The 12,275-nt window shown below is 58.9% G+C and overlaps 2 protein-coding genes across 12 annotated transcripts in view; both read right to left on the bottom strand.

Annotated features, from left to right (window-relative positions):
• Positions 1–5,917, bottom strand: part of LOC116554164 — a 17,758-nt gene extending 11,841 nt beyond the window's left edge. The window contains exon 1 of the mRNA XM_032282042.1: positions 5,289–5,917. Coding sequence (XP_032137933.1) covers positions 5,289–5,913 — 625 coding nt within the window. The 5' untranslated portion in view covers positions 5,914–5,917. The remainder of the gene's footprint in view (positions 1–5,288) is intronic.
• A 15-nt stretch (positions 5,918–5,932) lies between these two features.
• JAKMIP3 (Janus kinase and microtubule interacting protein 3) overlaps positions 5,933–12,275 on the bottom strand; it is a 97,156-nt gene continuing 90,813 nt past the window's right edge. For 6 of the 11 annotated variants that reach the window (XM_032282033.1, XM_032282031.1, XM_032282032.1 and 3 more), the window contains 4 exons: positions 10,668–10,871; positions 9,257–9,322; positions 7,108–7,149; positions 6,051–6,341 (listed from right to left, as the gene is read on the bottom strand). In XM_032282033.1, coding sequence (XP_032137924.1) covers positions 6,171–6,341; positions 7,108–7,149; positions 9,257–9,322; positions 10,668–10,871 — 483 coding nt within the window. In that variant the 3' untranslated portion in view covers positions 6,051–6,170. Of the gene's footprint in view, positions 6,342–7,107; positions 7,181–9,256; positions 9,323–10,667; positions 10,872–12,275 lie in introns of all 11 variants that reach the window. The other 5 variants (XM_032282037.1, XM_032282035.1, XM_032282036.1 and 2 more) reach the window with 2 other exon arrangements.

Raw genomic sequence — 12,275 nt, 5'->3', positions numbered from 1 at the left:
AGACACACCACACACCACCACAGACACACCCCCGGGTATACCACGCACCACCACACACCACCACAGACACAGCACAAACTACCAGACACTACCACAAACCACCACAGACACACCACTGGATATACCACACACCACCACACACCACCGCAGACACAGCACAAACTACCAGACACTACCACAAACCACCATAGACACACCACACACCACCACAGACACACCTCCGGGTATACCACGCACCACCACACACCACCACAGACACAGCACAAACTACCAGACACTACCACAAACCACCACAGACACACCACTGGATATACCACACACCACCACACACCACCGCAGACACAGCACAAACTACCAGACACTACCACAAACCACCACAGACACACCACACACCACCACAGACACACCATGGACACACCACACACCACCATGGACACCACCGGAAACACCACACACCACCACAGACACACCATGGACACACGACACACCACCACAGACACACCACCGGATATACCACACACCACCGCAGACACAGCACAAACTACCAGACACTACCACAAACCACCACAGACATACCACACACACACCATCACAAACACACCATCACAGACACACCACATACCACCAGGGACACACCACCACAGACACACCACCACACACCACCACACTCATACCACAGACACACCACATACACATCATCACAAACACACCATCACAGACACACCACACACCACCACAGACACACCACCACAGACACACCACACACCACCACACACGACCACACTCACACCATAGACATACCACACACTACCACAGACACACCACACACCACCACAGACACACCACAAACCACCAGACACACCACACACCACCACAGACACACCACAGACACACCATGGACACACCACACACCACCACAGACACACCATGGACACACCACACAGCACCACAGACACACCATGGACACACCACACACCACCACAGACACCATAGACACACCACGCACCACCACAGACACACCACACACCACCACAGACACACCACACACCACCACACACCACCACACACTACCACAGACCACCAGACGCACCACCACAGACACACCACACACCACCATACACTACCACACACCACCACAGACACGCCACACACCACCACACACCACCACGAACATAGCACAGACCACGAGACCACCACAAACCCACATACCACAAGCCACTATACACTAGCAGAGAACACATCACTGTGAACATACCACCGACCACCACATACTACCACAAACACTGTAGACCACCACAAACACCCCACAGCGCCACAAGCAGACCACAGCCCACTGTACTACAAGTAAATTTTTTCAGAAAGTCGCTATTTGAAGCAGGGAATGAGATGCCAGCTGCATTGCACGTGAGCAGCCCCGGGGAGGGCGGGTCAGGGGAGAAGCCACCACGTTGTCTGGAGAGGCTGAGGGAGAAGGAGCTGTGCTCCAGCTGGGGCAGTGGCTCCCAACAGGCTCTGGTTAGTAACCCCGAAGCACCCGCTGGACGCTAGTGCCCCGGTGAACAGGCGAGCAGGTACGTTGCAGACGGTACCAACAAGGAGAGGAGGGCGGCTGGGGGACTGCACACCAGAGCCTGGAATCAGAGGCGTCACCACAAATGCATGCTTTTGTAACAGTGTTTAAGAGATAGGTAGGTATGTGTTGAGGGAGAGGGGGAGGGAGAGAAAGGGGAAGGGAGAGGGGGAGGGAGAGAGAGAGGGAGGGAGAAGGAGGGAGGGAGGGAAGCACAAGTTTGTTCACGCACGTATTTCCAGGCCGTGTCTGACGGGCACACAGGCTGGTTCGCACACGTATTTCCTGGCTGTCGTCAGCGGACCTGGAAATACTGTCACCCCAGTAGCAACAAGCACACCCTGGTCGGCCAGAGACCGTGGTTCTGAACACCGCTCTCCAACACAGAAACCAGAGCTCCTTGGGGAAGGGGTCACGGACCCCGCCTTGCAGGGACGGAGAGGAAGAGAGTTCACAGCAGCACAGGCCCTCAGGGCAGGGCGCCAGCCTGCTGGAGCATCTGAGCGAGGAGACATTCGCAGCCTCTCCGGGCCATGACCCAGGGACAGACTGAAGGGGCAGAAGCACACAGTGCAATAAATAAGCAAAGAAATAGGGGAAAAGGCGCAGGTCCTCTCTACAGGAAAATCCTAACCAAGGAAATAGGAGGAAGGGGGAGAGGACGTCCCACGGGAGGAAGTGCAGCAGGGAAGATCCAGCAATGGCGCGGACGTTTCGGGGACATTCCTGGAGAAACGTGGTCTCTTCGGTCTCCACGGATCTCCCCCGACATACGCATCCATTACAGGAGACCTTGGCAGGCGCCTCCTTAGCCCGGTGCTCAAGCTTCCAGTGTCAGTGAGGAAACACATCCACCCCAGGCACACTGGTGGGTACATTAGGGTCCATCAACCTGGGCATTTCCCCCAGATGCACCGTCTTCACAGAACCATAGGCCAGGCGGACCTGCCCGAGGAATCTTCTGCCAAATAACCGGCCCATTCTGGTCCAAGTGTCAAGGTCAAGGGTGATGAGGAGGAACGGTGGCAGGCACCAGAGGCAGGATGGGCAGAGGCAGGGTGTGATCCTGGAGCAGGGAGGAGGATTTGCCTAGAGGAAAGCTGGCAAAACAGAGCCCAGGGTGTGGCCGAGTTAGGGCTTTGCAAGTGTATCGTGATTCTGCAAGACGGGACATCACGGAAGCCGGCTGAAGGGTACACGGGACCCTCTACACGATTTGTGCAGCTTTAGATCTAAAATTATTTCAATATCAAAAGTTGGGGGGAAGAAACTAACTGGAGAGAAAGGAGATGCTGGACAAGAAAGCACGTGTCACTTTTACTGTCCAAAAATACACTCAAACAGGCATCATTGCGGTTCCTCTGCCATAGAGGGCACACCGTGCACCTGCTGCCCTGCGGCGAGGGCCTCTGCTTCGGACGCGCATGGGGCTGGTGGTCCAGGACATGGTCCAGGCGTGTGGGGACCATGGCACAGAAGCTCTCTGCTGGCTGCAAATTCAGGTCGTAGCTCTTTCCTGACATCCTTCAGACTCAGGCTGGTGCCTGCACCCTCGGACACAGTGGGAGACGACCTGAGCAGATGACGGCAGCCTCACTTCAGAGGAGCCCTGGGGGCGGGTGGCCTCGGCCCAAAGTCCCGCTCTGCTCTGTCGCCTCCCCCAAGGGGGCTGGTGAAGGCATCGCTCTCCTCTCCTCACTTGACCCAACAAGCTCAAGAGGGTGTCGCCACTCACAGCTCCGGGTTCTGACCACGGGTCTCCCGCCCCTCGGGGTAGCCACAGGGTGTCTCACTGGTGTAACACGATGGCTTGGGGCTTACTGGCTCACACACGCCTTCCTGCTTGGTGTCGCTTTGGAGGCTCGCTCTCTGACCCTGGGAGGCTGGTGGAACCCTGGGAGGCTCCCGTACCCGGGAAATGGCTCCATCCAGGGAGGCCGCCCATGGATGACCAAGCCCCAGATGTCACCGAGGGTGGCTGTGGGGGACCATGCTCCCCAGGCCCCCCTCTCCTGGCCAGGGGTCCCCTCTGAGATTCGTCAGTTGGGGGACATGCTCGGGGCTCAGCACGGCCTGGACAATCTACCTGCCCGGCTGTGAGGCGTGGCCCACAGGGGGTGGGAGTGACGCAGCCGGGAAGCCTCCACGGGACGTGCGCATGTCCACACCGTGTGTGTCGCTAAACTGCAGGGTGTTCACCGCCCCAGCCACCCTTGGGGGAACCGGAGGCGGGTGGAACCCCCACTCTGTGACTGCGCCAAGGACTGCGTCCTTGCCACACAGCTGGAAACGCAGCGTGGAACCCCGCCCTGTGACTGCACTGTCCTTTACACACAGCTGGAAACGCTGCGTCTGGAGCTCTGGCACTTGCTGCGGACCAGTGTTCCTGGGGAGGCAGCCGGAGCTCCTGGCAGTCACAGGAGCCGTGTCCTGAGGGCTGGTGGGCCTGCGGTGCCCTCGTGTGCCAGGGCTGGGGCTGCGGGCCTCCTGCTACTTCTAGAATGAACCCCTGCAGTGGACTTTCTGTCCGGAGGCTGTGCCTGGCACACTCGGGGGATGCAGGAGGCAGATGCTGCCTGGTTCCCAGGTCTGACCCACACGAGGACAGCGCCTTGTCCATGCTGTGCCTGTGAACATGGGCCCAGGGGACCCGCAGGATGGAGCTGCCTGTCCTTTCCCGAGTCGAGGGTGGTGGTTGCACCTGCCTGTCCCCGTCCCATTTTCTATGCAGGGAGATCTCTCGGGAACAACAGTGCCTGTGGTCTCTGGCTGCTGCCAGCCATGGGAGACACAGATGGCTCTCAGACAGGGTGTGGGTTGGAGGTGGGGGACGTGGAGTGCTCCTTGGGTAGCCCCCATGGAGCTGCCACTTCCTCCCCAAGAACTGGCTCACCCTGAACCAGAGCCCCACAGAGTCCCACGGACACTACAGATCTTCAGACTTTCCCACAGGGAATCCTGCCGGCAAGGAAAAGTGCCATGGTAGGGCCTGCCCTGCCCAGCCCTGAGCTCCTCCCCTGCTGGGAGCAACCAGCACCGCCTCCCCAGAGAGGACACCAAGGGTGCCGGGTCTGAGCGTGGGACAGTGCTCATGGGCAGGTGCATGGGAGCCACGGAGGGAGGCAAATGTGGAGGGTGGGAGGGAGGGAGTGAGGGAGGCACATGAGGGAGGGACGGAGGGACACAAGGGAGGGAGGGAGGGAAGGAGGGACACCAGGGAGGGAGGGAGGGAGGGACACGCAGAGAGAGAGGGAGGCACACGAGGAAGGCGGCCTCAGTGTACGTGCGGGGTTTCTCCTTTTCCACACAAGCCTCTTCCTGTGAGTGGACGGAGGCCAGCTGTGCAGGTGTCAGGTACCTGCCCCATGTCTGCAGCACCTGCCTCACACCCTATGCACCCCACCCCTGCCCCAGCCACCATCATGCCACGCCCCACGCAAGCCCCTGGCTCTGTCCCGTCAGTTGTGGGAGAGGTGATCCTAACGGGTCAGCACGTGGAGGGGTGGCAGAGCCATGCGGGTGCAGACTGGGACGCAGAGGTGTGAAGGGGAGGCTGCGGCTCACCTGGCAGGGAGGGTGCGCCTGTGAATTTAATTCTCATCTCAAATGGGGCTGTTTCCTAAGCAGCATGGGTAGGCCAGGAAGGAGGCGTGTGGGCCCGTGCTGGGTCACCACACAGGGCGGGAGAGGAAAGGCCATTCCTGTGGACAGACCTTACCTGTCAGCCACTTGGACCACAGCTCCCTTCCTGCGCCAGCAGAGCCACAGGGGCGTCCACGTCCCTCCCCTGGGCTGCCCCTTGTGCGCGAAGGCTTCGGGTGAGGCTTCGGGGTCCACCGGGGACTGGGCCTCACTGGGGTCTGCGGCCCACAGGTCTGGGCTGTGCAGGGGCTTCCAGGCTGGGTGGCTCTGGGCACCCAAGGCCTCCGTGGCTTCTGGAGACGCACTATGGAGGCAGCCTCTGGCATCCGTGCCCTAGCCAGCTCTGCCCCTTGGTCCCACCTCCTGTCACCACGCTCCCCACAGCTTCCTCCACTCGGTCCTGCGGTGCTCCTGGCTGGCGACCTGGGCAGGATTGTGGCCTTCCTTCTCAGGCTGGGGGAGGCAGAGGGTTGATGGCACCATGAGGCCCATGGCGGCCACAGCTCTTGTCTATCCCCCAGAGATGACGATGAACAAGGGGGGGTGTGGGGTCTGTTGGCCAGCGAGTGCTCAGGACCCCAGCAAGACGTCGCAGCATTGGAGGGGCCCCTGGGGTGTCTGGAGCCCTCCTGGATCATCCCAGAGAGCCTCAGGTTCCCCTGAGTGAAGGTCGCCGTCCAGGCTGCTATGTTTAACCTCATCTTGTCACCAGGCCCAGCCTCTGTTGTTTCTGAAAATCTTCCTCCAGATACCAGGGGCAGCTACAGTGAGAACCAAGAGAGGTGGGGGCCCGAGGCTGGTGCTTCTCACAGAAGCGGTTCTCACCCCTGCTTGGCAGGGAACGTCACACATCCCTGGAACTGGGATGGGGGCTGCCGTCCAGGAGAAGGGACCCAGGGTCCAGCAGCCAAGGGCGGGCTCCCCGGGAGAAGCCCCCGAGAAGTCAGAGGGGCCAGTTCTAGTTCCGGCGCATCCCCGGTGGATGGGAGCTGCCCCTTCTCACTCTTCCTCCACGGGACGGGCGTGCAGAGACCAAACCTCCCTGGGTCTTCAGGGTGGAGACGTGACATCCCACTGTGTCCCTGCTCTTTGGTCCCACTGGAGGAAAAGGGTCCAATTCAACGTGGGGCTAGAAGAAAAGAAACGCAGAGTGCAGATGTCAGTGAGGTTCTGCTCGGCTGGAGTGAGGGGTGAGAGGCGAGGAGCTTCCTGGAAAGGGGAGACCCCTTCCACCAGGGGAAGCTCCTCTGGGAACCTGCTGAAGGGTGGGGACTCGAGGACTGAGATGAACAATGACGTGACGTCCCACCTGCCCCTCTTCTAGTTTGGAGGGAGGCAGCCCTCTGGCTGGCGTGTGACCTGGCCGAAGCAGAAGCTGCTGTCAGCCACGACTCCAACTATCCTGGCCTGAGCCACCCCAGCCTGGCAGGGAGGTGGGCCCCTCCGCTGAATTGCCAGCATGCCCAAACCTGTGCTCAGCACCACCCAGAAAAGAATGAGGACGAGTCACAGAACCACTGTGTCTGCCCCCAGGGCCGGCTGCCACGTGCCGCAGAAGCAGAAAGGCCCCCTACAGAGGATCCTGGGTGGTTCTGCTACACCGGGCAGTGTGAGGAGCCTGCCCTTCTTCCCTCTCAGGAAAGGAGAGTGCCCGGCAGCCTCTACAGCGGAAGACCTCCGGGTCCTGACCTCCGGGTCCTGACCTCCGGGTCCTGACCCCCAGGGAGGGACTTCCGGTTTGAAGGGCCGGTGGCTTTCTAACAGCCCTTCTGGGAAGGTCATCGCCTTTCGGTTTATCAGACCGCAGGCGGGCAGCTCCCTGGCAGGGCAGGGGCCGAGGTGTCTTCTGGGAGGCAGAGTGGGACCCCTGCCGGCCCCGTCAAATAAATACTCACCACGTCAGGGTGCCAAGATGGGCTATGACCAGAGAATGAAAGCTAAGGAGAAAAACAAGAACAAAAATAAAAACTGAAACGGAAAGGGGAGGATGGAGAAACGGAAGGAAAGAAAGAGAAAAAAGAGTTTGTAGTACGTCTGGCAAGAAATACACAGGATCAGACTGAAGCAGCAAGGCTGCCGGCAGCAGGAGAGGATGCGCTTTAGGACCCTCCGAGGGAGGGAGGGGCAGCGCCGCCAGCCCTAGGAACGCTCAGGGGGACCCTGCACCCTGCAGACGCAGGCGGTGGGCGCTGGTCCTCACACCCAGCGTGTCCCCAGCACCGCAAGGCCAGCTTCCCGGGACCCGGTCTCCTCCTCCCTGAAGCAAAACCCATCACTGAGACCTGCTGCAGGAATTTTCCGTGGCAGCACCAGTTGGCTAATAATGATGGTGAGAGTTGTACTGAAAGACACTCCAAATGCCCAGGAAACAACGGCACTCCCGTGGCAATCTTTCTGTCTCAGTCCCAGTACAGGCAGCAGAGTGCAAGCAGCACCCTGAGCTCACCGGGCCCGATTCTGGGCTGGGGGTTGGGAGCCAGGCCCGTTCGGACACGAGAGAAAATCAGGCATGGGACAGGATAGATTTAAGAAATAACACCTGATCTTTTTTTTTTTTTGGAGACAGGGTCTCACTCCGTCACCCAGTCTGGAGTGCAGTGGGGTAATCGTGGCTCGCTGTGGCCTCAACCTCCCAGGCTCAGGAGATCCTCCCACCTCAGCCCCCGAGTCACTGAGATCATAGGCACGTGCCACCACGACCAGCTATTTTTTAATTTTTTTTCTAGAGACAGGGTCTTGCTATGTTGCCCAGGCTGGTCTCAAGCCATCCTCCCATCTCGGCCTCGCAAGGTACTGGAATTACAGGCATGAGCCAGCGCGCCCAACCCTCACACTTTTCTGGTATTTAATGTAAACAAATGTCCTTAGGTGAAGATGCAAAATGAAACAGACATTTGGTTTGGGGGAAAGGCTTTGCCCTCTTGGAGGCTCAAGCCCCAAGAATGCTGTGTCCCTCCCGCCACTGCCAGGTGCCCGGGTGCTGGCAGGTGCCTCCTCATGTGGCCTGGTGTCTACTGGGGCCGCACAGGCTGTGCCTTGAGTAGCTCGTTCCTCAGGATGATGATTCTTGCCCGCGGCAGTGAGTGCCCAGCGGAAGGGCGCACATGCCACTGCCTACGAGGGGTGGGGCAGGGCTAGGGTGGGGTGTCGGGTGACACAAGGCCCCTCTAAGGCGACTGCTGTCCAAAGGGACCCAGTCTCTCCTGGCAAGCGCAGAGCATCTGTGGGCTCAGCCCAGCACGTGCCAGCCATAGGGGCATCCCAACGCCAGCCTCCTGTTCTCTCTGGAAGGATGAGACGGAAGGTGGGACCACTGGCCACTTCATTCAGCCCTCGGTGGGAGCTGGTCGCTTCAGTGAACTCTACCACACAGGCAGGACTGATCACAGTGGAGTGAACAATGTCACCCCAGACACCACTGAACCGGCCCCACGTGGGAGAACCTGCCCCGCCCTGAAAGCCTGCAGGCACCCCGGAGAGGAGAGTCGGGATTCTCTGCCGCGCCCTCCTCACCTTGACCTGGGGGGCACCAAGCCTGTTATGCGCATGGACAGAGCACCCCTGACCCCACATCTCATGGACAGCCCTCCCCAGCCCTGGCGTGTGGCTTCAACCTAAATGCCCTTCAACAGGCGCTTCTGATCTGAGAACTTGACTTTTAGACCAACACAGGGTGAACCCACAGGGCTCAAAGACATCCGCACGGCCCAGGCTCCAGTGAGGGAAGGAACCCGAAGCCGTTGGCTCCAGATGGGGAAACTGAGGCCACAAGAGGCGTGGCTGCTCTGAGGTCACACAGTGGGCCCTGGCAGGGGAATTCCCAGGCCCTGGGGCTCCCATCTCCCGGTTCAGAGCCCTTGTGGCCAGCACCCAGAAGGCTTTTCCCACTCAGCTCCACCCAGCCTTCGGGCGGCTGCCTCCCGCTGCTGTCAGGAGCTAAGTCTGCTCTCCCAGAGGCCTGGAGCTGAGTCATAGGTCAGAGGGACCCTGGGCACCTCTCACTTGATCTCAACAAGACAAACCCCGAAACCCCATGTGTTTTACCTTTTCCTCCAGTTCCTTTATTTGTCTCTTCTGAGCTTCTATTCTTTCTTCTAACTCTTTAATTCTCTGTAAGGTTAAAAAGAAGAACATCAATAGTCACGACACTTAGCAAGCCCAAATCTTCCAAGATGTTCGCTCATTTCCTTGGTAATAAATGGTCACAGAGCAGCTGGTACAGCCATGGCCTGTGGCTACTGACGAGAACACACGTCTCTGTCAAGCTCCGGTGGGAGACGGAGGGCCTTCCCCGTGCCACACTCCCCATGGCAGGAACTTCCCCACGCCACATTCCCCATGGCAGGTGAGCGGAGGGCCTTCCCCACGCCACACTCCCCACGGCGGGAACAGTATCCTCCTGATTTCTGCAACTTCAGCTCGGAAAGCACAATGCCCAACACTCAGGGAAATGGTGGGAATGGACTCCTGGACCCCTAGATGTCACTGCAGCAGAGTAAGGAGCCGCCAGAGGATTGCAGGCAGAGCCGGGCACAGAGCAAGCCTCCTGGCAAGGGGGAATGCCAGTGCCTTGGGTCCCCCAAGCCTCCAAGCTCCAGCTGTAGACCCTCTGAGGCAGCAGAGGGGCTGCTGGTGACTGTCCTCACCCTGAGCCTGGAGACCAAAGAAGCCCAGGAGGCTAATGAGGGGCTGGCAGAGCATAGCTGACATTAGCACACTGATGCCCACGGCCAGCTTGTATGCAAGGAACTTGTTTATGTGAATCTGCAATCAAACCTTTGCTTTGGGGTGCTCTTAACAGGGAATGTACCCATAAAACCATTTCCCGGCCACCCTGGCACACGGAGGAGCTAGGCCCTGTCCTCCATGTCCAGGCTGTCCAGCCTGAAGGGCTCCTCACCTCCCATCAGCACAGAACTGACCCAGCAGGCCTGAGGCTCCAGAGTGCCCTGAAGCCAAGACAGGGCTGGAGGCTGCTGTCCTGAGAGCACCCTTGCCATCAGGAAATGGTGTCATGGAAAAGACACAGTAGCCAGGGGTCCAAAAGGGGAAAACTGCCACCCAGAGGCCTCTGCAGCACACCCAGGACATGGGGCTGGCTAGGGAGGCAGTCTGGCCCGAGTGCCCGCCATTGACAGGAATGGCCTTGGGGGCGTGGCCACTAGGGGTGTGGCCATAGAGGGCATGGCCATTCTGGGGCATGACCATCAGAGGATGTGGCCATCTAAGGAAGGCGTGATAATTGGGGGGCATGGCCATCAGTGGGCGTGGCCATTGGGGGCAGGGCCACCAGAGCACAGACATCAGAGACTGTGTTATGAGAGGAGTGGCCACTGGAGAGCAGGGCCACAGAGCGGTAGTCATTGGAGGTGTGGGCATGGGAGGCCCTGCCTGGCTCTGCGCAGGCCTGGCCAGGTCTTCACCACGGCCCGGCCACGACCTGCCGCGCACACACCTGCTGAGCCAGCTGCAGCAGCTCCATGCGCTCCCGCAGGATCTGGGCATCCCGCTCCCGCAGCTCACTCATGACCTGGCGCTTCCACTGCTCCACGGACACCTTGAGCTTCTCGCGCTCCTCGTCCGACAGCAGCTCAGCCACCTTGGCCCCGGCCTCCTGCTGCAGGGCGTCATACAGCATGGCTTCCAGCTCCAGGATGTGCTGGCGGGAGGGGAGATGCCTTAGTCCTTGCCTTCTCCCCAGAATTAACCTTTCAGGAAGAGCAACAGTGAACGGGCCGCCCTCCTCCTGGGTGCAGCAGGGCAGGACCCAGGGCCATGGCCTCTGCAGAAGGACCTGGGGCCCCATGCACCTCCTCAGTCCGTGAGAAGACCCTGGAAGTAGAGACACCGACCAGGCCAGCAGCAGCCAGGAGCCCGAGCCCCAGGATTGGGGAGGACAGAGCAATGAAGGGGGAAAGTGAGCAGGAGTGGAGGGGCCACAGGTGGACTGCGGGGGCACCACACCCAATTCACAGATCCCAATTCACAGATTCCCTTGCTATAACCCAGCAGCGAAAATACATACCTTTTCATACATTCCTGGGGCTTAGCAATTTGCTCTGAGTATTTCAAAATTTTTCTTAGGGAAATTTTATTGATACAAATCTTTGCAAAAAAACAATTCTGACTGTTGAGGCCCTTTCTTCTCAATCAAATGTAACATCTTTAGAGAAGAATGTCTCCTTTACTTCAATCAAATGGTTATCAAAACCTCTTTTGATTTAGCAGAAATTTTAGGAAATAGAAAAAAATCTTTTTGGGCCTCCGTTACACTTTATTGTTCTTGACAGCCACAAAATAAGCTGTCCCCAGCTGTCACAACCAGGTCACACATCAACCTCCACTTCTTACAGCAAAAGAGCTCAGTGCCTTTAAGATGAGCTCCAGCTTCTAAAAATTAACCTGGCCGAGTGCCGGCTTGGAATGAACCTCACGGTGGCTTCACGTGCACCTGCTGGCGGGAAGCGCTCACCAGGACCTCCGTGGTAACATCAGCTGGGGGCCGCCTGGACGACCCTCCCTGCCTTCAGCAGCCACACAGACCACGGCGTCCCACGCCCACGTCCAGAGAGGCAAAGTTGGCGCTAGCCCCTGCTGTAAAGAGCCTCCATTGCCCGGGAGGAACCAGCCCTTCTCCTCCTTGCCCCAGAGTCTCCCATAAGCAGAGCAGAGTGCAGAACAACACCTCTGTGCTCACAGCCCTGCGAGTCACCTGAGAGCACCCAAGTGACCTGAGAGCCACACGCACGAATGACACAGGAGAGAACTGGTGAGTGTGCAGGGAAAGGAAGAAAATCAACAGCAAACTCAGAAAACTCAGAGCATCCCAAACCAGGGGGCTTTCCAAATGGAGGTGGAGAGAGAGGCACACACATTACACAGGAAGAGGCCCCTCAATATCACACAGGAAGAGACACACCAGTATCAACCAGGAAGAGTCCCCCCGAGCATCACACAGGAAGAGCCCCTCCAGCATCACACAGGAAGAGGACCCCCAGCATCACACAGGAAGAAGACCCCCAGCATCACACAGGAAGAGGACCCCCAGCATCACACAGGAAGA

This window comes from Sapajus apella, unplaced genomic scaffold (genome assembly GCF_009761245.1).
Source record: "Sapajus apella isolate SASKATOON/1434 unplaced genomic scaffold, GSC_monkey_1.0 scaffold13, whole genome shotgun sequence".
Lineage (NCBI taxonomy): Eukaryota > Metazoa > Chordata > Mammalia > Primates > Cebidae > Sapajus > Sapajus apella.
This window is presented reverse-complemented; position numbering and strand designations above follow the sequence as displayed.